This window comes from Rhineura floridana, chromosome 3 (assembly GCF_030035675.1).
Source record: "Rhineura floridana isolate rRhiFlo1 chromosome 3, rRhiFlo1.hap2, whole genome shotgun sequence".
NCBI lineage: Eukaryota > Metazoa > Chordata > Lepidosauria > Squamata > Rhineuridae > Rhineura > Rhineura floridana.
In genome coordinates this window covers 73,605,481-73,629,740 of record NC_084482.1, presented here as the reverse complement: position 1 = coordinate 73,629,740, position 24,260 = coordinate 73,605,481, and the positions used below count along the sequence as shown (strand labels likewise).

Below are 24,260 nucleotides of genomic sequence, written 5' to 3'. Positions count from 1 at the left end.
ATGCTCTTGGAGGTCACTGATTCATAGGGTCGCCATAAGTCGTAATTGACTTGAAGGCACATAACAACAACAACAACTGCTTATGTACATTTACAAAAAACTACCCCACATTAAGTAAATACCCACATATATAAAATCCACTATCACTCCACATGGTACGTTCATTAAATATCCATTTATGTAACTATTACTGAGTGGCTATTCTCTATTGACTAAATGATAATGTATCCTATCAATGCTGAGCTTCCACCCAGCAGTTTTCCCCATCTGCTAAGAATGTAGTCCGTAAAAGACCACTAAAGTGTTCTTATTTAGGTTTATGGTTTTTACTTGAACCCCCTCTAACAAAATTAGTTATAATCCATATCTAGGATTAGATCCCTAGAAACTATAAATTACCACTTTAGGAATTCTGCGGATTTGTTTACTGCAGGGTTAAAGGGTGAGGGAGAAGTAGTCGTTATGTGTGGTGAACACAGACACTTAAGGAGACACACAAACTGCAGACAGATGAGGCTTAAACTGGACAGTTAAGCAGTCATCTCCTGACAACGCTCCGAATCTGGTTACAAGCAAAAGATATGCTGCCTTTTTATACAGTTGCCACCTGCGGCCTTGTTAGGCGGGACGTGGTTTGCCGCGGATCCTTCGGCCTTTCGCATTAGGCTACCTAACAACAGAACTGCTGGAAACCAAGAAATGTACCATTTCGAGCCAAGAAGTCAACCAGCAAAACCTCCACTCGCAGAATTTTACTGGAAACCAAAGTACAACCAGACCTGCTCCTGAAAAAACAGGAGGCGGCGCTAGTATAGGGCTATCGGTCGGCCCAGGCCTACACGAACCGCAACCTCTGGCAGGCAGGTCGGAAGAGGCGGGGACGCCTGGTGCGCGCTTCTTCGAAGGGAAGGGAGAGAACAAGTCAGTCCATCTTCCTCCCAAACTACTGTCCGTCCGTCTTCCCTTCCCCCCTCCCTTCCTCCGCTCCCCGTACCGGAGCCGCAGTTGCTTCCCCCTCCTGCTCGATGACAAAATGGCGGCGGCAGGAAGTACCATCAGCACCCGCCCCGCCCAGGCTCGCTCACTGCGCCACCCGCGCACCGGTCCCGGACACCCCTTCTCAAAGAACATCCGCTCTTTTAAAATACACACGTACCCAAACGAACAGCAGGCCAAATGTGTGAGGGAGTTGTGGAGCGCGCCCAGAATACACGCCGGTCTCATAGCGGTACGAGCGGAGGACACGGACATACTTACGCCAATCACGTACCCTACAGGGAGCGAAGAAGCTCTTACGCAAACACCGTAGCCACCATAAGCCTTGCACACTACCTACCGCAATCCGCGTAACCGTGCAAAAAAGCGAGTCACATCCTACTTCAAATAACCTGGCTTAAAACTTAGTCATCAACAGCAAAATATGGGTAAAGTCAGAGGGAAAAAGATGTCCTGTTCACCAGGCACGGGCCACTAGGAAATTCCCATCAGAGAGCGTAGGTTGGGAAGGTTCGCCTAAGACCTTTGCGCAATAGGCCTCGGCGCAAAATGCGTAATCCGCCTGACGCAATGGTTATATTACGCAATGCGGGTTACGCCAGCAAGACAACGTAACTGAACAAGGAGAATACCAACCCCCGCAGCCTCTCCCGGCCCGGCTCGGCCCTTACCTGACGGTGAACGAAGAGTCAGAGAGGGCCGTGTTGTCACCAACCTCGTACCAGACCAAATCCTGCAAAGCTGTGAATGAAGAGAAAGCGCCGCACTCCGTAGAAAGGATCGGAGACCACAGCGAACAGACCAAGACACAGAGCGACGGGCAGCGGGACCAGCAACGGCGGCGCTGCACTGACCTCACCGCGCAACGCGTTACGTCATCACGCACGAAGCCGCGCCTCGCGTAACACAAGACTTCGAATCTGAGGTTCCTTTACCTCACGGCCACGCCCCCTTAACTGATAAGTCCAGGGACTGAAAGCGAGAAGGAATATTTTTCAGTGTCATAATGGAGATGCGTACTGAGAGTGTGACAACCGAAGTAAGTGCGAGTTGAGTCCCTGCAATCTGGGAAACAAATGATGCTTGGGATTGCTGCCTCCCAAATGTGTTGTTTTTCTTTTGAGAATGTAGGAACCACACACTCTATCCCCCGCCCACACAAACACATACAGAGAACATATTTCACAAACACGACAGAGCAGACTCGCGCACTTTGTTTATCAGAATGTATTATCCCAGAATACTCCATTTCTCATCTCACCAAGCCTCGAGCCATTCCCCCTACGGACAAATTTGCTACTGCCAACAATTATGCAATTGCCTGTAAAAGCATGTGGCAAAGGTTACAATCGCGTCATATCTACTGCCTGTTAGTCCGCTGACCATGTCACTTTTGAGCTTTAGAGTAGACCGTTGGTACTCAATAATAAAAATAATTATTCCTCAGGGCTGGATGCTCTGTGGCGCCGCACTTTGCCCAGCGGAACACATGGAAATGTGTCACTATGACACACAGAAAATGCAAGCTTTTCAGGCAAAAGCATGCTCTCAGTGCACCACCAATCCCGAAAAAGGTGCTAGCTACACAAGGGAAAGTAGACGATTACCAGTTTGCTCTCTCAGTAGACGGACTTCTTAATAACACAGCCCGCAATGAGAACCCTATCCATGTGATAAGCTAGGCTCTTGCTCTTCCCGGGTCACTCAGTATTCTTCCAGCTGTACGTAAACCGGAATGGAAGATTATGGGAAAGGGAGCCTTTGCTCGGGTACTAGAGCAGAGTACTTCGACCGTACATGCTCACCTCAGATCCACAGTGCCTTGTGGCGTAATCGACGAGCTGCAGTGAAGGCGGAAGCTCATCAGAAATCACATGCCTATTTTATCTTTTGATACTTCAAATCAATAAGGAAGGGGGTTTTTTGGGGGGGGAGACTCGAGTTTAAGTAAGGCAGTTGTTCAGTATTCCCCCTTTCCCCCGTATATTTTGAAGGGGTGGGGGTCAGCGATAGCTACACACAAGAAAACCGCACTTAACCATATCCGATAACCTTAGTGCCCTCAGACAACGCAATTCATCTTATTCGCAATAACTATTAAATCAATTAGCACTTTCTTCCGTTGCCTTCCTCATCTAATAAACTAGGTGATCGAGAGAGATAACACATTTACTAGGAAACAGAATGGTGGCATGGCCGTGATTCGCCATTAAACCTGAGAAGAACGGTGTCAATTTAGTGTTAGTAGAAGCAACAGCAGAAGTCACAAGGTTGCCTCCGAACTTTGTTAAAAGCACTAGATTCAGATGAAAAATGGGATGACTTTGTGGGAGGAAGGGTGGGATAATAAATCAAATAAATAATAAATTCACAAAAGGTGGCATCTGGGCCACTTTCTAGGCTACAACTACAGCAGCCAGATCTTATGTAAGTATATGACAGCTTACAGAAAAGTTATTCTTCCATTTTAAAACATTTAGGCTGCATTCTTATACCCACTTACTTGGGAGTAAGCTGAAGTGGTGGTGTCAAGATTAGGGTTCAAGCTCCTACTCAGTCATATTGTTCTCTGGGTGACCTTGGGCCAGTCACTGTCTCTCACCCTTGCCTACCTCACAGGGTTGTTGTAAAGATAAAATGGGGAGGTAGGGAACCCTGTATGCCACCTTGAGCCCCTTGGATGAAAGGCAGGATATAAATGTAATAAACAAATAAGCCCTATTAGAATCAATGGGACATGCTGAATATACAAATAACAAAAGACTACCATGGCTGCTCAGAAGTGAAGCGGAGGGGAAGAGATAGGAATGTATAATGTGGCAGATTATTCATAGTACTGGAACATAATGCTAATATCCCTATCATAAGAACTTACTGTGCTACCACATACTGAGGCAGATCATTAGTCTACCTCAGTCAGTATTGTGTGTACTCACTGGCAATGGCTCTCCAGGGTTGCAGATACCCATCATGTCTACTAAAAGTCTCTGGAACAGTTGCTTTCACATCTTTACATGAGGATTCCCCTCCCCAATCCTGAATAGCTCTGCAGTGTGTCATTTTCTGCTCACGGCCGGAGTTCGATTCCAACGGAAGGAGGAAGTCGAATCTCCAGTACAAGGGGTCGAGGTCCACTCAGCCTTCCATCCATCCATGGTCGGTAAAATGAGTACCCGGCCTATGCTGGAGGGTAAAGAAAGGCCAGGGAAGCAACCCCATATATACGTTCTGCCTAGTAAACATTGCAAGACGTCACCCTAAGAGTCGGATACGACTTGCACTACAAGTGCGGGGACACCTTTACCTTTATGAATCAGTGACCTCCAAGAGCATCTGTCATGAACCACCCTGTTCAGATCTTGTAAGTTCAGGTCTGTGGCTTCCTTTATGGAATCAATCCATCTATTGTTTGGCCTTCCTCTTTTTCTATTCCCTTGTTTTTCCTAGCATTATTGTCTTTTCAAGTGAATCATGTCTTCTCATTATGTATCCAAAGTATGATAACCTCAGTTTCATCATTTTAGCTTCTAGTGACAGTTTTGGTTTAATTTGTTCTAACACCCAATTATTTGTCTTTTTTGCAGTCCATGGTATCCGCAAAGCTCTCCTGCAACACCACATTTCAAATGAGTTGATTTTTCACTTATCTGGTTTTTTCACTGTCCAACTTTCACATCCATACATAGAGATTGGAAATTCCATGGTCTGAATTATCTTGACTTTAGTGTTTAGTGATACATCTTTGCATCTGAGGACCTTTTCTAGTGCTCTCATAGCTGCCCTCCCCAGTCCTAGCCTTCTTCTGATTTCTTGACTGTTGTCTCCATTTTGGTTAATGACTGTGCCAAGGTATTGATAATCCTTGGTAAGTTCAACGTCCTCTTTGTCCACTTTAACGTTACCTAAATCTTCTGTTGAGAGCCAGTGTGGTGTAGTGGTTAAGGTGTTGGACTACAACCTGGGAGACGAGGGTTCGAATCCCCACACAGCCATGAAGCTCACTGGGTGACCTTGGGCCAATCACTGCCTCTCAGCCTCAGAGGGAGGCAATGGTAAACCCCCTCTGAATACCGCTTACCATGAAAACCCTGTTCATAGGGTCGCCCATAAGTCGGAATCGACTTGAAGGCAGTCTATTTCATTTTCCAAATCTTCTGTTGTCATTACTTTAGTCTTCTTGACGTTCAGCTGTAGTCCTGCATTTGTGCTTTCCTCTTTCACTTTCAACAGCATTGGTTTCAAATCATTACTGGTTTCTGCTAGTAATATGGTATTGTCTGCATATCTTAAATTGATATTTCTCCCTCCAATTTTCACACCTCCTTCATCTTGGTCCAATCCCGCTTTCCGTATATGTTCTGTGTATAGATTAAACAAATAGGGCGATAAAATACACCCATCTCACACCCTTTCCAATTAGGAACCAATCGGTTTCTCGATATTCCGTCCTTACAGTAGCCTCTTGTCCAGAGTATAGGTTGAGCATCAGGACAATCAAATGCTGTGGCACCCCCATTTCTTTTAACACATTCCATAGTTTTTCATGATCTACACAGTCAAAGGCTTTGCTGTAATCTATAAAGCACAGGATGATTTTCTTCTGAAATTCCTTGGTCTGTTCCATTATCCATTTGTGATACGATCTCTGGTGTCTCTTCTAAATCCAGCTTGGACGTCTGGCATTTCTCGCTCCATATATGGTAAGAGCCTTTGTTGTAGTACCTTGAACATTACTTTACTTGCATGGGATATTAAGGCAATAGTTTGATAAATACTGCATTCCTTTGGATCAAAATTGGGATATATATTGAGTGCTTCCAGTCTGTGAGCCATTGTTTAGTTTTCCATATTTGTTGACAAATTTTTGTCAAAATTTGGACAGATTCAGTCTCAGTAGCTTGTAGCAACTCTATTGGTATGCCATCTGCTCCTGGTGATTTGTTTCTTCCAAGTATTTTAAGAGCAGCTTTCACCTCACATTCTAAAATTTCTGGTTCTTCATCATACTGTTCCTCCATGAATGAACATGTCATCCTGGCATCTATAGAGTTCTTCAGTGTATTGCTTCCATCTTCCTTTTATTTCATCTCGGTCAGTCAGTGTGTTCCCCTGTTAATTATTCAACATTCCTACTCTTGGTTTAAATTTCCCATTCATTTTTCTAATCTTTTGGAACAGGGCTCTTGTTCTTCCCATTTTGTTGTCCTCTTCTATTTCTATACAATAACAATTCTTAGTATAACCATGAAAATAAGAGTAAAACCTGACTTCGTCCTATGGGAACAAATTCTAACTACACATTGTGGAAACCTAAGTTCTTTGGCTAGAGATTTTTGTTAGGGAAAAAATGTAATTTTAGGGGATTTGAATCAGGGTCCATTAGGGCTAAGCCCAGTACCTAGTTTTGATGCCAGGGTTCAGCCACTGAAACATGTGAAAGAATGAAGAGTAATCAACCATATAGAAACTGCCTTCCCTTCATCTTGACTAATGACAGATGGTCCCCAACAAAAGAGAACGGCATCCAGGCAAGTGTAATCTCAGTTCTATTTAGAAAATCAATTCTGAATTTGTTAAGTTTTCTCCTACTCAATAATGCAATGCATTTATCATATTCTATAGTAATTTTTATTACTATTAAGTTGAAGAATGAATGCACATAATCCTAAAGTATCAACAACTAGAGATAATGGATTTGTATGTTATTCATAATTGTTTACATATGAAGTCAGGATCATTCAGACCATGGTATTCCCGATCTCTATGTATGGATGTGAAAGTTGGACAGTGAAAAAAGTGGGTAAGAGAAAAACCAATCAGTTGAAACGTGGTGTTGGAGGAGAGCTTTGTGCATACCATGGTCTGCGAAAAAGACAAATAATTGGGCGTTAGAACAAATTAAATCAGAACTATCACTAGAACTTAAATGATGAAACTGAGGTTATCATACTTTGGACACATAATGAGAAGACATGATTCACTTGAAAAGACAGTAACGCTGGGGAAAACAGTAGGGAATAGAAAAAGAGGAAGACCAAACAAGAGATGGATTGATTCCATAAAGGAAGCCACAGACCTGAATTTACAAGATCTGAATAGGGTGGTTTATAACAGATAGTCTTGGAGGTCGGTGATTCATAGGGTCGCCATAAGTCATAATCGATTTGAAGGCACATAACAAGAAATGAACTATGACACATTTGATTCTGGCAGAAAATATGCCCATATACTTACTTTGGTTTCTCTTGACCAGATATCTCCTCCTTTCTTCTTAACAAGGCTCCTTTACTATAAACACCCCTATATTGAAAGAAAATGTCACCTAACCATTATTAGCAAGGTAACAGTTTCATGGCTTTGTGATGTGCAATGGTCAGTAGCCCCTAACTTAACTCACACATACACAAATTAGCTGCTAGTGAAGATCAGAAATTGAACCTTAGCATATACTGTATAGTACATGTCCCACGACTACACAAATGGTACAACCATTATAACTAAACAGTTTGTAGGTAATGCGAGAACGAGGTCTGGGGATGTGAGGCATCTTATCTATGTTGAGCCTATGATCCACAGAATTATACAGGCAATTAACAGATGAATGTGATATTAGGCTATATACAGACATCGAGAGTTGCTCAAAATAAATAAATACTCTGTCAGAAGCACTTTCGATTGCCCATCACACTTTGTGAAAACCATGAGGGAGAAAGCAGACTTGAAGGTGAGACTGTATAAAGAAACAAGTAAATCTAAATGGGATCATCCCAGGCTTGCCAATTGGGTACATGCAGAGGCTAGCTTTGGCTCAATAAGAATGCAAGTTATTTTAGCAGGGCCTGTTTTAATCTTCCCATTGTTACTTTTCATGACTTATTCAGTGCTTAGCCATTATAATATGTACCGAAATAAAACAGACATACCATGGTGTAAGGTAAGAAATGGAAGTTGCATGAAGCTATTTCCAAGTAATACATGCTTAACTGGGGCTGAGATACGAGAGTGAGCCATCCTCACTTAAGTAATAGTCGCCATAGACTACAGTTCTGAACAGCATGTTGTTAATTTCTACTTCATTGTTTTTTTAATTCTACCTCCATGAGAGCAGCTTTTGCATCTATAGAAAGATTTTATCGAGGAATGAAGCCAAATTCCATTCTCCATACAGTTATACATTTAACAGTGGACTTCTCATAGAAAATTATACAGATTTAGAAGAGGGATGGCCAACCTTTGGCCCTTCAGATGGTGTTAAGACTACAACTCCCATTAATCCTGACAACTGGATGTGGTGGTTGGGGCTGATGGAATCCAACATCTAGAGGACCACAGGTTAGCAATCTCTGGATAAAAAGCATGGTCTCAGCTTTGCTTTACTATGGATAAACTTTCAAGCCTGTGCCTTTGCTTTAAGGTGAAACTGACCAGCGTGTGTCCTTTGCTATCAATAACCTGATAAGCCTGTGCCTTGGCTTTGCTAGGGTGAAACTAACAAGCCTGTCTGCTTGCTTTGCATTAGAGATCTTTTGCTTTCTCCCAGGCCTGGGAAGGATCCAATAGGATTCAGAAGAGGGGGAGCAGGTGGGTGCCAGGTAGGCACCCTTTAAAGCCCCTGCTGAAGTAGCCCCACCATCTATGGGCAGGTGTAGGAACTTAATCCTATTTTGTCTCCTCCTTGGGAGAGGTCTGAACCATCTACTATCAAAAACGTTAACTGGAAATGCTAGAGATCATATCTGAAATCTTGTATGTGCAAAGCATTCACTCTTCCACATATAATCAATGTACAATCAATACAAATATAAGTTATAAGCAGTATCAAGACCAAGCAATGGGATATTCTGTAGCATGGTAAAAACAGAAGACCAATTGGTTTATTCAAGGGCAGATGAAAGGCAAATCTTGCTTTGCAAACTGTTGCAGATTTAGAAACCAATGCACACAAATCCACATCTCTCAGAAACACCGTAGCTAAAATTACCAAACTTGATGGTTACTCTGTATATGGAAGTATCATGGCCTTCAGCAATTCCATATCAGGGACTTTGTGGACTTTTATGATACTGTGACCTCTAGCACTGTCCTTATGGCCATGCCACATGCCTCATCTCACAATAACTGGGTAGACTAGAAAGAAAAATGCTAAAAAATCATACGCCAAAGCAAAAAGCTACAGAGGGCTTGTGTGATAAATTGTGGGCAACACTGTGCATATACAATTCTGCTTAAGGACTGAAAAAGTATAAAAAGTATAAAATTCTGCTTCTTGCCATTTTCCGCTTTTCTCCCCTTTTTACAAAAAAGAAAGCTGCTATATCTTTGAGCTGCAAAGACAGAAAAATGTTTGGGGCAAGTGACTAAGATTTTCAGCTATTGGGCAAAGCTTCCATAGCTTCCATAGTTCTTTGCTCTCCCCATGACTAAGAGAAGCAGAAGGTTATGCCAAAAAGCAAAAATACCAAAGTCTGCTTAAATTGCATAATATACACACCACAGAATTTAGATTTTCTTGGCACATTTTTTTAAAGCACAGAGTACACCTACAGAGTAAGTCATTAGCAGGAATTTCTAGGCACATTGGTTATTAATCTCTTTGGCTGCCAGTAATGCAGCATTACTGAATAATTTGTGTAGCGCAGCTTGAGCTTCATCGTAGCCAGTTACCCATGACTAGGATAGCACCCCTCTTTTTAATGTAGTTTTCCCTTTTCTTTACTGATACTCAAATCTGTTTCATTTTACTACAGCACAATTCAGCCAGGCCCTTAGAGGCAATAAAATTATGACTTTTTTTTTTTTAACAGCCGCAAATATACACACAGCATCATATTGGCAGTTTTATTTCAATCCCTTTCCCAATGATCCTAAGCATGGAACTTGTCTTTGGTATCAGCAGCAAACTTGACTACTAACACTGTTCATCCCCTCACTCAGGCATGGGGGATCTTTGGCCCTCCAGATGTTGAACTACAACTGCCATCATTCGTGGCCATTGGTCATGGTTGCTGGAGTTGATGTAAGTTGTAGTTCAGCAACATTTAGGAACCCAAAGGTTCCCCACAGCTGCTCTAGATCAATGAACACACTTGATATAGAAACAATACTTATTCATCTCTTTCCTCATCCGGCAGAATTTATTTTTTGTATAACAGCTCTGGCATTAGCAAGTGTGGGAACAGAGTGTATATTCCAAACCACAGCCAGTTGATGGCTCTTCTAGCATGAGCAACAAAGTGATAACATTGTCAGAGAGCATGTTTTGGAGCCAACTAAATATAAGATACTAATTTAAGTTTCAGACGTTTATTTAAATGCTAAGACAAAGGACTGTAGATTTATTCAAAATAAAAGTGTTCCATTCCACTCTAAAAGCTACAAGCATCAACCTTAACACTAACAATTATTTTACTCTGCTTGTCTTGGTACTGCTTCAATACTCCCAGGACAATATTTGGCAATTTACTCCACAAATGATACTTCTGTGACTTATGGGAGAGGAGTTTCAGTGGTGGTATAATGTTTCAAGCTATGCCTTTCTACCAGCATAATATATAAACTGCAGCTTGCTATCCAGAAAATCTGAAATAGTACTCAGTAGAAATAACCCGTGTGATACACAATCAACTTGGTGCTTAAAAACTATGTAATTACAGATACTATTTTTCATGCAATATTGTAGAATGCATAAATGAAGCAACAGTCTTCAAGGGAGCAAGTCTTTTCTCGTCTGAATTTTAAATGAGCAAATGTTTTCATATGAACAAACATACACGTTTAATTCACCTACTCCTTCGTAAATAAGAGGGTAAATTTATTTTCCAAATTAAGCGATATTCCCTCAGTACTGAAAACTGAACAGCTGAGAAGAGCTCAGTTATGATGATTTTGTTTTTCAAATACTGTTATTCATTCTAAAATGAAGAAGGTATCAAGTGTTTCTCAGGGAACGAACAGCTTTCTGAGCTCTCTCCAACCAAAATGTGAAATAAACTTCCAATTTGCTCTATAACAATAAAACACAAGACTGCTTCCATAACAGAATAGTTGAATTTCTTTCTTCAAATCAAGAACAAAGCTGATAGCACTCCAGCAATGCACAGACATGTACTGCACTGACAGAAGATTTGGGGGCCGGGAAGCAATTATTCAGCTAAGCAGGACAAAATCACCTTCGTATAGTCATTTACGTTGGTTATTCCTGTGGCAGCTCTGCACTTGCTACAATAACTGGTTCCTCCTTGGTATCACTGTTTTCACATGTTACTGTTTCAGTGGAGTTCTCTTCTCTCATCTCCAAATGCTGTTGCTCCTCCACTTGGCCTTCTGCTGCTCTCACTTCAAGACTTCCTTGAGGAGGGGCAGACAGTTCTTCTGTTGTTCCTACTGCCTCACTTCTCGCTTCTGCCTGCTCCTCCTCCTCTACGCTTTTATCTTTAGAAAACATTATAGCAGAGCAAGCTTTCTCATCCCCTTCCGGTTTAGCAGTTTCAAAGATTTCAATGGTTGCAACCTTATCCTCAGCACTCTTTTTTTTCTCTATAGTAGCACTTTCTGTATCCCTTTCACCATCTGTTCCCTCTAAAGCTCCAGATTCGACATCTTGATCAATGATTTCATCTGTAAAAGGGTCATCACCCTGACAAAGGGAAGAAGCATAGTTATCAATTTACAAAATTATCTGAACTTCTTTTCAAAAGCCTCATACCTAGAATACAGAAGTTTGCAAAAGAGCAATAGATTGAAATTTGAGCAACCTCACTTGAAAGCAAAATAGCACCAATTGCTTCTTGCCTCAATCTACTTAGCAGACTACATTTTTACTAAAAGTCTTTACACATGACTGCCTGCACCCTAAAACTTACGGCACTATTTGAAAGCTGGTAATATATCTGCCTCACAGAAGTAAGAATAGAATGCAATTTGCTGCAGTATGTTCATTGTAGCATTGAGGGGCAACAGAAAAATGGAGTGGGATCTTAAGCAAAATGCAGTGTCTATGATCTCAGAAGACTGCTCGTTTCAACACATCTTTTGAGCCTTCAGCTTAGTGGCAGAAACTGTTTTAAGAAATACCCAGTTATATCATAGCTAAGATGTCTTCAGATCTCTCACCACCCTATTTCTGTATTAGCAATTCCAGGTGCCAACATATGGCTATAAACCAATGATGGGTACTCATACATTTTGGTGATTTCATTAAGCAGAGCACTCTTTGTGTCCAAGGAACTGAGGGATGACTGTACTGGGAACTGCTCACACATAAGTCATACAAAACTTATTCAGACTGAGGTCAGGGCTTGTTACTGTCCACAATGGGGACAAGTCCTCTGTTTTGGCTCTTGCTAGGAAATCTGTTCTTTATTAAAGAAAACAGCAGACATACACTAGTGCTGTCCTACTAGTTCTCAAAACCCAGCCTGTCATGTATTGTAATACATGGTTAAAAACCATTGCCCACCCACCCCCACTTTTGTGGATCAGTCATGTACAAACTGGCCAGCATGCCAGTGCAGAATTCTAGCCCTTGACCCGATTAAATGCAATTGATGGTTTCTGAACTCCGGTACCCATGAGGCACATGAATTCAAGAATACTGTTCCTCCATCTGTATCCATACAATCCCAACCCATGAAAACTGGGCTGGATACAGTACAGTCAAGGATTTCTGCACCCATCAACTAAGCATTTCTATTTTATGACCCAGCTGGATCAAATTCAAACTAGACTAACTGCCCTATGAAAGAAGATCCAGGCAGATGAAAGACAAGTAGCGCCATCTTCTTTGACCAAAAATCAGCCAATCAGTTCTATTTACTCATGTTTGCAGATTCAGAGAGCTCTAGGCTCTACCCCGCGACTTGGATGTGTCCATTAATCACCAGTTTTAAAAGCGGGGATTCAGAGTCCCCAATTGGCAGAGACTGTCAAAAGCTTCCTCAGGAAGGGCAAGGTGCCAGCATCCTTTAGGGGAGGAAGCAGTAGGCCAATGTTCAAGAATAATTTCTTGATGCCAACTGTATCACCCTGCCTCTAGCCTTCCTTTCTTGGGGAAGATGCTGAGAAGATTTTTGATGGGGCAGCTCTGGCATTACCTGGAATCCTCAGATTTCCTTCACCCCTTTCAGCTTGGTTTTGCACCTGGGTATGGTACGGAGACTGTGCTGGGTGGGTCGAAGATCTCCTCCTGCTGATGGACAAAGTTCAGGTGTCCATGCTGATTCTGTTAGACCTGTCGGCAGCCTTTGATACTGTTGATCATGAGGTGTTGCTGAGGCACCTGCGGACCCTAGCAGGGGTAGACGGAGTTGCGCTTGAGTGGTTCCTTTTTTTCCTCCGAGAGATCCCAGAGGGTGGCACTGGGCAACTGCTCATCTGCCCCAAGGGCTCTCTCATGTGAGCTACCGCAGGGTTTATTCTGTCACCCCTCTTGTTCAACGTGTATGAGAGGCCGCTAGGGGAAGACAGCCTCAGTAAACAGGCCATCAGTGTCAACTACAGGCTGATATGCTCAGCTCAAAGTTTCTTTCACTGGACCCAGAGAGCAGAGTCTCAGTTTTGCTAGTGTCTGCCTAGCAGAGACTAGTTAATTGGCAGAAGCTCAGTCTGGTTAAGACCAAAGTGTTGCCAAAGGGACAGAGGGGACATGTAGAGGAAATGGCAAAATCCCATTAGTCATGCTTGCCATGAGAGGGTCCTGTTGGGTCTTGGAATGCTCCTGGATTCCCAAGTACAAGAGCAGCCATACTTGTTTCTTTTCATCTTCACCTGGTCAGATGGCTGCAGGCTTTCCTAACAAAAGTGGAACTCGCCAATTACCCATGGCCGTGTACTCTACCTCAATGGTCACACAGGAGTCACCACATGACATGTAAATACTCATCTAGGCTAGCACTATTTCCATTACAGGTTTATCACATCCCTGCTTTGGAGATAGTGATGTCTTTTTCATTTTCAACAGGATAAAATACTAGTTTGATTTACTGAACCATAGCCAAATATTTTGGGAGGCCCTGTCTCATCTCATGCACTGTCTTAAAAGTTAAGATCAGCTCAGCTGATGTTAATTGTCTCCCACAAGAGATCTTTGGAATAACATAGGGACTAACAATATCTGCTTTGACTTTGGATGGTGTCCCCAGGTTAATTTTTTTTAAAGTGAAAACTTGCTAGGGAAATCAGAACGTATCTTTTTATTCAAGAAAGTCCACCGCATGCTGTGAGAAAGAAACAGTGCTTTATTCCCAACCAACCAGATAATATTTCAACTAGTGCTGAAGTTGGGCAGAATGCTGCTCCTCAACAAATATATTTTGTATTATTTTTACCAGATGATAGCCCAAGGAAGATGGAATTTCTTCTGCTCATTAATTTCATCACTATCTGTCAGCAGCTAGAGAATTCGTACATACTAGCCATGTTAACATATCATAGTAAGCCACAGTTAAGGGTTTACTGTGAACATGCAGCTAGCTCCTGCTCTGCTTGCCCTCAGCATGACTAGAAGCAACAAGCCACAATTCCTGGTTTAGCATTATGTCTGAACATGAGATTGTGGTTTCTTTCACTCCAAACAAATCACAATGTGAAACCAAGGTTTGCTCTTGGCTTCTAATCATGATTTGTCTGAAGTGAAATAAACCATAATCTCTCCTCTCTATCCAAGAGGAAAGCATGGTCAGTCTCTCTCCTGCAGCCCTGCCTGCCTCAGATGGGGAAGCCCCTCCCCTCTGAAAAGCTTTTGTCCTGATCCACCCACTGCAGGGGTTGGGAAAGGTCCTTCCACTTTGCCAAGGGAGAGATTGAGCGATGGTATTTGCACATCTCAAGGTTTCTGCAGCTTCAGCAGGGCTCTCTGGACCCATGCCACAGATCCAAACATGAGAAGGGAGAGGAGGACAATACACACACCCCACGTGCCATGTTTGGTCCTGTGCAGCTACATAAGCCTGTAGACCTAAAGAGAGGTCAGCGACCTAGGTTACTGCCACCAATGCCTGTTGTGGGGAAGCAAATGCCAGGCTGCCAGTGGAGAGGCCCTGGTTAAAAACCAGGCTGAACCACCTAAGGAGCTCCTGTCCATGGATGATGGTGGGAGGGTAGGCATTGCTGGTTCCCCTTTTTCCTAGCCACAGCTTACTGGAGCACTCTCCTATGTTGCAGGAGCTACAGCAGATGTGCTGGGTTAAGCCAAACCCTACAGCTGCCACTGGGGCAGCAGGAACAAGAGCCAGCAGCAGAGACCCGGATCCCCCTCTGCAGGTAACTCAGGGTCTCCTCCAGAAGTCATTGGATGAGTCGATGGAAAGGGCTGGCGAGCTCACCCTTGCTTCCACTCTCTGATCACTGCTCTCCCCCCCTCCACCCTTTTTAAAAAGACTTTGGTCCTGCTTTAGCCTTGCTAAAAAGGTGTGATAGAGAAAGAAAGAACCTGGGTTGTCAAAGAAACCCCTCACTGGCCCAAAAATGGAGCCTTGGAAAAAAACCGGCTTTGGAGCTGTGGAGGAAGCGAACTTGGGAGAAGATGCACACCTCATTAGATGACCTCTTCTCATTCACATATTTTGGCCCAGTGGAGTGAATGCATGGAGACAGCCCATCTGTAGATTCCCTCCTCCACTGCAGAAAAAGCCAAGGTTTGCTCTTGGCTTCCTAATCATGATTTGTCTGAAGTGAAATAAACCATGATCCTAGGTTTGGACAAAATGCTAAAGCACGGATCATCATTTGTTGTTTCTGCTTGTGCTATGGGAGAAGCGAAGCAAAAGCTACCTGCACATTCATTATGAATCGTTAAGTACAGTTTACTGTGGTGTGTGAATGCAGCCACTGTCTGCTAATATGAGTATCCAACACATATGGGGGAGGGGGACTGAACTGCTCAAAGAGAGAGAACTACTCAAGGCTCACACCATGCATAAGAAAGCAAAGCAGTAACTTTGCTTCCTTCCATCTTATCTGAAAAGACAGATGCAATACACTCAGCAATATTAATGCAATGCTCTGTTGAGGTCAAGCTGGAGCTCCTGCTCTCTTGCTCTGTGAAAAAGCAGGACTGAGCAGCAAACATCCTGCTTACTTACCTTGAGGTACTTTTCTAACATTTTCACAATGTGCTTGCTATTTAAGACACTCTTAGCTACATGGAAACTAGCCTTCTTGAAATGTTCAGCCGCCATCTAGAAAGAGCAGATATACAAATCAATATGATGGGCAAGTACAAAACAAGCATGAGCCTAATGCAGGATGCTGCGTTTTTGGTTATCTTCCTTAATTGACAGTCATCATTTCTGCACTAGCATGTGCTCGTAACTTACCAAAACCTCCCAAATACTTAATAGTAAAGATGGCCAGTGAAAGGCTCTTGCCTTAGACTTCTTGGCAAGGCTTTTGCCTGGGCATTTTCAAGTTCTATGATGTTGGAGCCAGAGTTTTGTTCTAGACCAGAAGGCCCTCCAGAAAAATGGCAAAAAACACTTCCTTCTTCCAGAGCAGGAACTTCTGCTAGGCTGTACTCACACAAATGGAAGAACTTTCATGAACAGAATGGCAACTCTTGATCAAATTCATGGTCATCAAAATTAAGGAAGTGTTTATTAAAGTGCGTATAGGAGACTAAAATATGCTCGTATGTAGCGGGTTTCTTTGGGTGTCTACTGGAAAAGTGAGCTTATTTTACTATCAACAGTGTAACCAAAACCGATACAATGTTTCTGCAGTGCTTTCATTCAACTGTTTGTATTTAACAATTCTTGGCTTCCTGATGACACTTTTCTAGATATTTTATACGGGAACCTTCAGTCCATGCAGGATAAGAACACAACTAGTTTGCAACTTCTCTTCCTATACAATGTATACTGAAAATACACTGAATCTAGATCTTCCTCAACAAAGAATTAGAAGCACCTGTGACCAAATTTCAATTGTTATTACATGGCAAATTCATGTGTCACCAAAACATGAAAGCAACATCTATCCAAGCATTTCCAAAAGGCAGGTATAATCTATGTTGCATACATAGTCATCTCTTCTGCCTATTGCTTATGAAAAACTGTTGCTAGTCTTAAGTCAGATACAACTCTTTCAGGGAGGGTAGGGAAAGTATAGGAACTTCACTCATACTCCCATAAAGCCCTCTTTGTGTAGCACAATTAAATTTTGTAGGTTCAGGTCTCATATGATGGTCTCTCAGATTGGAGTCACCATACATATTATTGGCCCCGATTAAAAGTACAGTCTACATAAAAGAGTACTGAGCTGAACTCTTTTAAAAGTGGTCTGATATTTTTCTTTTTTTTTTTTTTTGAAAAGGAGATACAGAAACAGTCCTGTCACTTGAGCTGAGAGCCATCTCTCATCCAGAGGTAGGGGAAGCATTTATTAGCAGCTAGAAAGCAAATTAGCAATTTCTCCATTTGGGAGTTTTAAACTGTAATGGAGACACAAAACCCACACTGGAAATAGGTCTCAGGGACGTAATATCAATCATTCTCATAATATGTAAGGCTGTAATACTAAACTCACTAAAGAGTAAGTCTTGCTGAACTTAGTGGGACTTACAGTTAACTAAAATGCACAGGATTGCACTCTAAATTGTTAATCTTCAGTTACTAAAATCATGTAGAAAATATGAGTATTGCTTACTCTACGATTCCTGTTGTGATCGACAGACCTCAGGTGTCTCTGGAGAAGATGTTGTTGTGCAGGAATTAGCATATCACAAGCCATACAATGAGCTGCTTCTATCTTCTTAAAAAAGTGCTCCTGGCCAATTCCTAAAATGGTACAAATACGAATTAGATACAGTCCACAACAACTGAACATGAGCTGTTAATATGGTGTATGTAGTATGCAATTTCTCAAGCTGTTGTTTCAACACCATTCCCATCAATTGACTACATCAATAATTTTAAGCACACAGATTAAGAAATAGTTGGTCACAGAAACTAGAAGGGAACCTCAAAGGCTGATGCAGGAAATCTACTAAGCAGCAATGGTCATGCCATTAAAAGAAAAAGTTGGTACAACAAAGCACCCCAACAAGCATTAGTTTGTCCCTATAACATCCTAACAATGTGATCCAAACGTAAGAAAAAATATCACAGCAATGGCTATAGATTAATGTTTTGTCCAAACATCTCTGCTCCATATACTGGGTATTCTTTTCCTCACTGCAAGGTTAATACATCACCACAAAAAAGGTAAGTCAAACTCTTGTCATTACTAGCCGATGCATAGCCAAGCTCACCTACAAAGCTTTCAAAAGTAATAACATTCATTAGTATCACTGAGGAAACCTATTGCCCAGAACAAGTTATAAATAAATAGCCAACAATTCAAATTCTGCCTATTTTCAGCTATCATTTTCTCCAATTGTGAACACAGCTGGTGAGAGTGCCAACAAGAATTCAGCCAAAACGGGCCCAGTAACATTCAGCTAAGAAATGTCACTATGTTTGGGAGAACCTCAAGATTTGTAGATTTTTTTGGAAGAAAAAAACACTCTAAGGTTGGCAAAAACATCAAAACAGCCCAATGAAGGTAAGCATGCTCAGAGGCTACAGAAAGCTAAGTGTCTGTTGGACAAAAAAAACACTGGACAGCAAAATGGAATGCAGTATTCTGGAAGAGGGCATAGCTGTCTGGGATAGCACACTGAAAAAAAACACTCTAACACTGCAATCATTTTATTGCAGATTCTACTTGCAACAAACGTCTACTGACTAATATCTGATATTAATGCTACATTCCTGTATTTGCATTTTAGGAGACACTGGTGCCTTCATTACTCTGCTTATGGGCTTCCTGAAAATATCTGGTCAGTCAATGTTAGCAACAGGATGGTAGGCTAAGTGGACCCTTTGATTGATGCAGTACGACTGCTCTTATGTACAGAACTGAGTGAAAAACACCATTCAAAAGTCTCATTGCTTATGGATATAGGGATCTTGTGGAATCCTCAAAAAAGATCTTTGACCCAACTGTTTAATCATGTCTTTAAGTTACTATACGCATATCAGAGCCAGACCAAACTATGTAGAACACTAAAAACTTGCAGTTCCTCTCCACCTGAATTTCTCATACACTCCAAGGGCCCTTTCCCAAAGCCTTTAGTTCAGCTTAAAATAAAATAAATAGCATGTCCTTAGGGCTGTGAGTCACGTGCCAATAAGCAATTAACTGAAAAAAGCAGAATGTTTAAATTGACAATCTCATGCATTTTTTGTAAAGTTAAATTTTGGATTCCCCCCACTACCCAGTATTCACCATGTCAGAGAAGGTATGTCACAAAGAATGTATCTACCAACTGTCTGGTAACTATAATGTTCAAGAAATCTCTCAATTAAATGCAAGTATATTTGCTGCATCCGTGACTCGTATTTTACTGTGGCTCCCAGTACTGAACATGCTCATCCCTATTCTGGAAATGTGGGATTGTGTGAATGTATGTTAGAACAATACAAAATGCAGAACTAGACTGAAATAGGTATGTAGTCTACTTCATATTGTGCACTTGTACATTAGAATGATGTAGCTATTTCCAGGGATTGTGGCCAAGTAGAACTGCTTGTTTTTGTTTACCCTGCATTATCTCCACTACAGAGAAGTTGAGTAGTATGGAGGATAGAGTAACATACCAGGACCAAGAAGGTTCAAGTTCATATCCCCACTCAGCCACATGGTACAATGAACTAGTCACTATTTCTGAAGCCTAACCTACTTCACAAGGTAGGTTGAGGAGAAAAATAGGGTAACTTAACCAACTTATTTCTTTTGTTAATTAGGAAGACAGTGAGGCACAAGTCCCAGCCAGGTATAAACAGATATGGGACTCATAAATGCAAAATATAATATAGAAATCCTTCTTCTCACCTGCACCTAGGATTTGATGTCATCATACATTGTATATATTGCCATAATGATTAGGTGTGTTTATACTGTATATTTTATTTTGGAATGGGATAACTTCACATGTATAATACCCTAAACTCACTGAAGAAAGAGCAGAATACAAATGTAAAATATATAAAATAGCTTACAAGTATGAAATTCAAACGTTGGTCACTTACTGTGAAGGATCTTTTTCTGGCAGATGAAACCCACATAGCCCCACACTGGGTTATCAACCTAGCCCAGGCAGGAAATCTCTCTTGTTAATTTGAGTGCTCCTCCTCATCCTTTCCCTCCCAGCTTCTCAGTTTCTCTCTGGCCCAGCCCTAAGACTATGTGGACCTGTGGAGTAAAACCTTAGAACAAAACACAGAACCAGGCCATGTCTGACAAAACAGAACAGTGTAACATGTCTCCTAACAGGAAGAACCTATGTGTTGACAGAGTGAGCGGATGCGTGCAGGGTGAGGTGTGGCTATGTGTGTTTCATCTGCCAGAAAGACTCTTCACAGTAAGTGATCAACGTTCCATTTTCCTGGCAGACTCACCCACATAGCCCACACTGGGACCTACCAGAGCCTAAGTCCATTTTAGGTGGGAATCTGCAGCTCCACTCACTGTGAAGATACCACTGACTGGAGGACATGCCATCCAAAGGCCACTTCAGCCTTTCAGTGTCCTCTCAGCCTCAGAGGAAGGCAATGGTAAACTACCTCTGAATACTGCTTACCAGGAAAACCCTATTCATAGGGTCGCCATAAGTTGGGATTGACTTGAAGGCAGTCCATTTCCATTTTTATAGTGTCTAGTGAATGTGGATGGCACTGCCCAGGTGGCTGCTCTGCAGATTTCTGCGATGCTGGCGTTAGTGGCTAAAGCTGCAGAAGTTGCTGCTGCCCTGGTGGAATGAGCCGTAATGTTGCCAGGAACCCTAAACTGTTGAGATCCATAAGCTAATGCAATACAGGCTCTGATCCATTTAGCAATGGTTGCCGATTGGGCCATTTTTCCCATAGAGGAGGCATGGAATGAAACAGACTAGAGAAAACGCCTGAGGGGAAAACCAACAAAGCCTAATAGCAAGCCAGAAACAAAACAAAGAGGAGTAAAGATATCTGCATGGGCTGACAGGAAATTGAACCTAAGACACTGAGAGGGAAAGAAGGAGGATTCAAATTAACAAGGGAGATTTTCTGCCTGGGCTTGATAACCCGGGGGGGGGGTTATGTGGGTGAGTCTGCCAGGAAAAAAACACCCTTCCTTGTCCTCCCTTCTGTCCAATCTCCGCTGAAGTTTTATGAGCACTTGCTTTCCTTCTGTCACAGTCTGCATTGTCCCCAGTGTGGAATTCAAGAATATTGCAGCCCTGTACTCTTTCTAGATAGTGATGAAGTATTCGTAATAATGTTTCACTTACCCTTGAAAGGATCTGGTTTTGGTTTTGTACCCTCTTTCTCGGTCAGCTCTTGTCGGCGCTTCCCAATTTTCTTATTTCTGTTCACAATATACTTCTGGGAATTGGGAGAGAGAAAAATCTCTGTAATTATATAAGTCATTGTCTCCAAACTATGAATAAAAGAAGTCCAACCAGAGGAGGCAACTACACTCAAATTAGTGATCTCCAGTCACTCTGTCGTTAATTGGATAATTGCTACTTAACAGTTCTGTTCCAATCTTTCCTTCACGCTTTAAGATGAGGTCAACTGAAAGCCCTAACCACCAGTGTGGAAAAGAGCAGAAACAGCTTTAGATAGGCAGCGCTACCCAGAAACATGGTACATGTAACAAAAGACTTGACAGTAACTTGGTAAAACCTAGTTTAACTCAAACTTAACAAGGATAATAGCTAGCAACTATTTGGGCAATAATCCTGGGTTCCTGGGTGGTTGAAGCAGTTCAGTTACCCCAAAGCTGCATTTTTGTTCACAACTTAGGAGTTTAAGTCCACATACCTGCAAGAATTCTACGGTCTTGTCAGGCAGTTTAGTCCCAATGTATCGCAAGACCTCTTTGTGAAATTTGCTCTGTAGGTGCTTCTCCATTTCTTCATCATCAAAGCTTCTGAATTTACATACAGAGCAAGCAAACTGGATTCTAAAGGAAGGCATTTCGTTTGATTTGTATTACTCATTATTCCAAAGTCACTATTTATTAAACTCAACACTTAAAAAATAAATAGTATCAACTCGACCATACCAACAAAACTTTCTGCCTACTGAATTCCTTCACTGCTTCAACCTAGTGCTGCTCTGTTTACTTATACTGAAATATGCACAGCTTTGCTACAATCTGCTCTCATCTGGCAGTTAGTAAGATTTTGAAATTCTCTTGTAGCTACTCTAGAAAAAAGGGACCAATATCACAAAGCTAACTAACAGGGTACATTTTTATTTGACAACACTAGGATGTACTAATTCTTAGATTCTCTCAACAGGACTTTTCATATACTAGCAGAGCATATTTCCTGAAAAATAGCTGCTTTAAATTTTTATTAAACAGGCATAATATGTGAAAAAAATGAACCTCTATCACATCCCCTACTTGACTCATGTAATGCACTCACCATTCTTCTCCCCTTCTAGGAAAAAAACCTTGACAAAACTACCCTAGTCAGTAAGGGTTTAAAGCTTCCCAAACCGAAGTGCCATCACCAGAAATAATATATATATGGAAAAATTGATATGCAATTGATAGCTGATATAGCCAACAAACCTTCCAGAAGAGTATTTGCCTGTTTATACTCTTCAGAATTAGCTACATTTGTGTATAGTCTTAGGAAGCAGGACTGGCCAGGCCAAAAGCAGCATAGAGGGCAGTATTCTGACCTGGCTGGCATCATTCCCATCAGGAAATAAAAATTTGCCCTGAAGCCACTGCAATGAAGCATAGGTCTCTGGAGGTGACCTCATTTCCTGATGGAAAAGGCATGCTTCCAACTATATATTTTTAATTAGTTATCTTTTCTGATTTTCATTAGAGTAATATTAAAAAGGAAGACTATAAATACAGACAGGGGAAATATAACAAGAACAAGGGAATAAGTAGGATAGAAATAAAAGTCCAGGAGGTAGAAAAATAGTTAGGATTATACTGGAGCAGCTATGAAGTTAATATGATAAAATATCTCACAGAAGTCATGACGTCTGGCTATTTGTTAAAAGGTTGAATGTTCGCATAAGCTATGAAGGTGTAATTTTCAATGAAACTATCAGTATGTGGTTCCCTGGCAGACATGAATGTTTCACGGATGTATCTATTAAAGCTAGTTTCCCAAGCCTTTGATGTCATAGACATTGATATCCTAGACATTAACTGGTGATGCCTCTTAAAGTTACCTCCACCTTGCAGCTAACATGGCAAAGCTTCCAAGGCTCCGATTCACAATGCAATCTAGGTTGTCCTCAAAAACATTAAATAGACCTAATCCAAACTGGCTTTATTTATCAGCCTTGTATTTATTTTATGTTTTATGCATTCCAACAGAGACATGAAGTCACTTTGATGTCTAATGTCATATCTGACATTGTAACACCAAAACTCATTCTAAACATTCTATAATATCTTTACTATTTATACATTTTATTAGATATTTAAAAGACAAGATATGAAACTAAATGCTCCTCTATTTTCCTTGAGCTGGAAAGCAAGTTTGCATGGTGAGAGCAAAAATGTTTAAAAATTCCCTAGTGTAGATTGACAGTAGTCATAAAATCAAGAGACATCCCAGGAAAGTTTAATGAATAATCCTGTAGAGGTCCATGTATGGGCTTTAAGGGTCTGTGAATCAGGGGCAAAAGAAAAACAACTATTTCTAATGTAATAAAATTGTATTTATTTATTTATTTATTTATGGGGGTCCATAGCTTTCATCCTATTCTCAAAGGGGTCCCATGACCCAAAAGGTTAAGAACCACTGTTCTCCACTATCTCTGCTATGTACTGAAAGGCTAGATATTATGTGGGACCTAATCCTATGTATAAAGCAGGAACTGAAATGAAATTTAATGAAAGTTAAAATGAAAATTTTAAGCCAAGATTTTTAAAGATACAAAAGGATTTTAATATGTTTAGTTACCTGTCCATAGCACGGTCACGCATTCGATCCCTTTGCCTCTGTTTCTCTTTTTTTTGTTTTGACTCGTCGTCCTCATCAAAGCCATCACCAGGTGCTATAGAAAGTTATGATTAAGGCAGATCTTTAACAGCTAACATTTATTTGCTTTATGATGTCTTGGGATGGAAATATTTTACCGTCTAATCCCATCTCTTCTCTTTTTAATGATAAATTAAGGATCTCACATATGAAGGCAACAAAACTGCACTTACCCCTTTTCCATATGGCAAGTGTAATTTAAAAATTGTTATTTGTGTTCTTC

At 41.4% G+C, this 24,260-nt stretch overlaps 2 protein-coding genes across 12 annotated transcripts in view; both read right to left on the bottom strand.

Moving 5' to 3' along the window:
- BRD4 (bromodomain containing 4) overlaps positions 1–1,886 on the bottom strand; it is a 128,232-nt gene extending 126,346 nt beyond the window's left edge. For 5 of the 10 annotated variants that reach the window (XM_061616561.1, XM_061616571.1, XM_061616570.1 and 2 more), the window contains exon 1: positions 1,668–1,886. The gene's annotated coding sequence lies outside the window, so the exon portion shown is untranslated. The other 5 variants (XM_061616569.1, XM_061616567.1, XM_061616565.1 and 2 more) reach the window with 5 other exon arrangements.
- A 7,053-nt stretch (positions 1,887–8,939) lies between these two features.
- Positions 8,940–24,260, bottom strand: part of AKAP8 (A-kinase anchoring protein 8) — a 29,839-nt gene continuing 14,518 nt past the window's right edge. Inside the window, exons 9-15 of one of the 2 annotated variants that reach the window (XR_009761357.1) lie at positions 23,960–24,053; positions 21,837–21,978; positions 21,302–21,395; positions 17,638–17,768; positions 16,077–16,172; positions 13,089–13,282; positions 11,545–11,632 (exon numbers count right to left, since the gene is read on the bottom strand). Coding sequence is in view for 1 of the 2 variants with exons in the window: in XM_061616572.1 (XP_061472556.1) it covers positions 11,189–11,632; positions 16,077–16,172; positions 17,638–17,768; positions 21,302–21,395; positions 21,837–21,978; positions 23,960–24,053 (1,001 nt within the window). In the remaining variant the exon portion in view is untranslated. Of the gene's footprint in view, positions 11,633–13,088; positions 13,283–16,076; positions 16,173–17,637; positions 17,769–21,301; positions 21,396–21,836; positions 21,979–23,959; positions 24,054–24,260 lie in introns of both variants that reach the window. The other variant, XM_061616572.1, reaches the window with a different exon arrangement.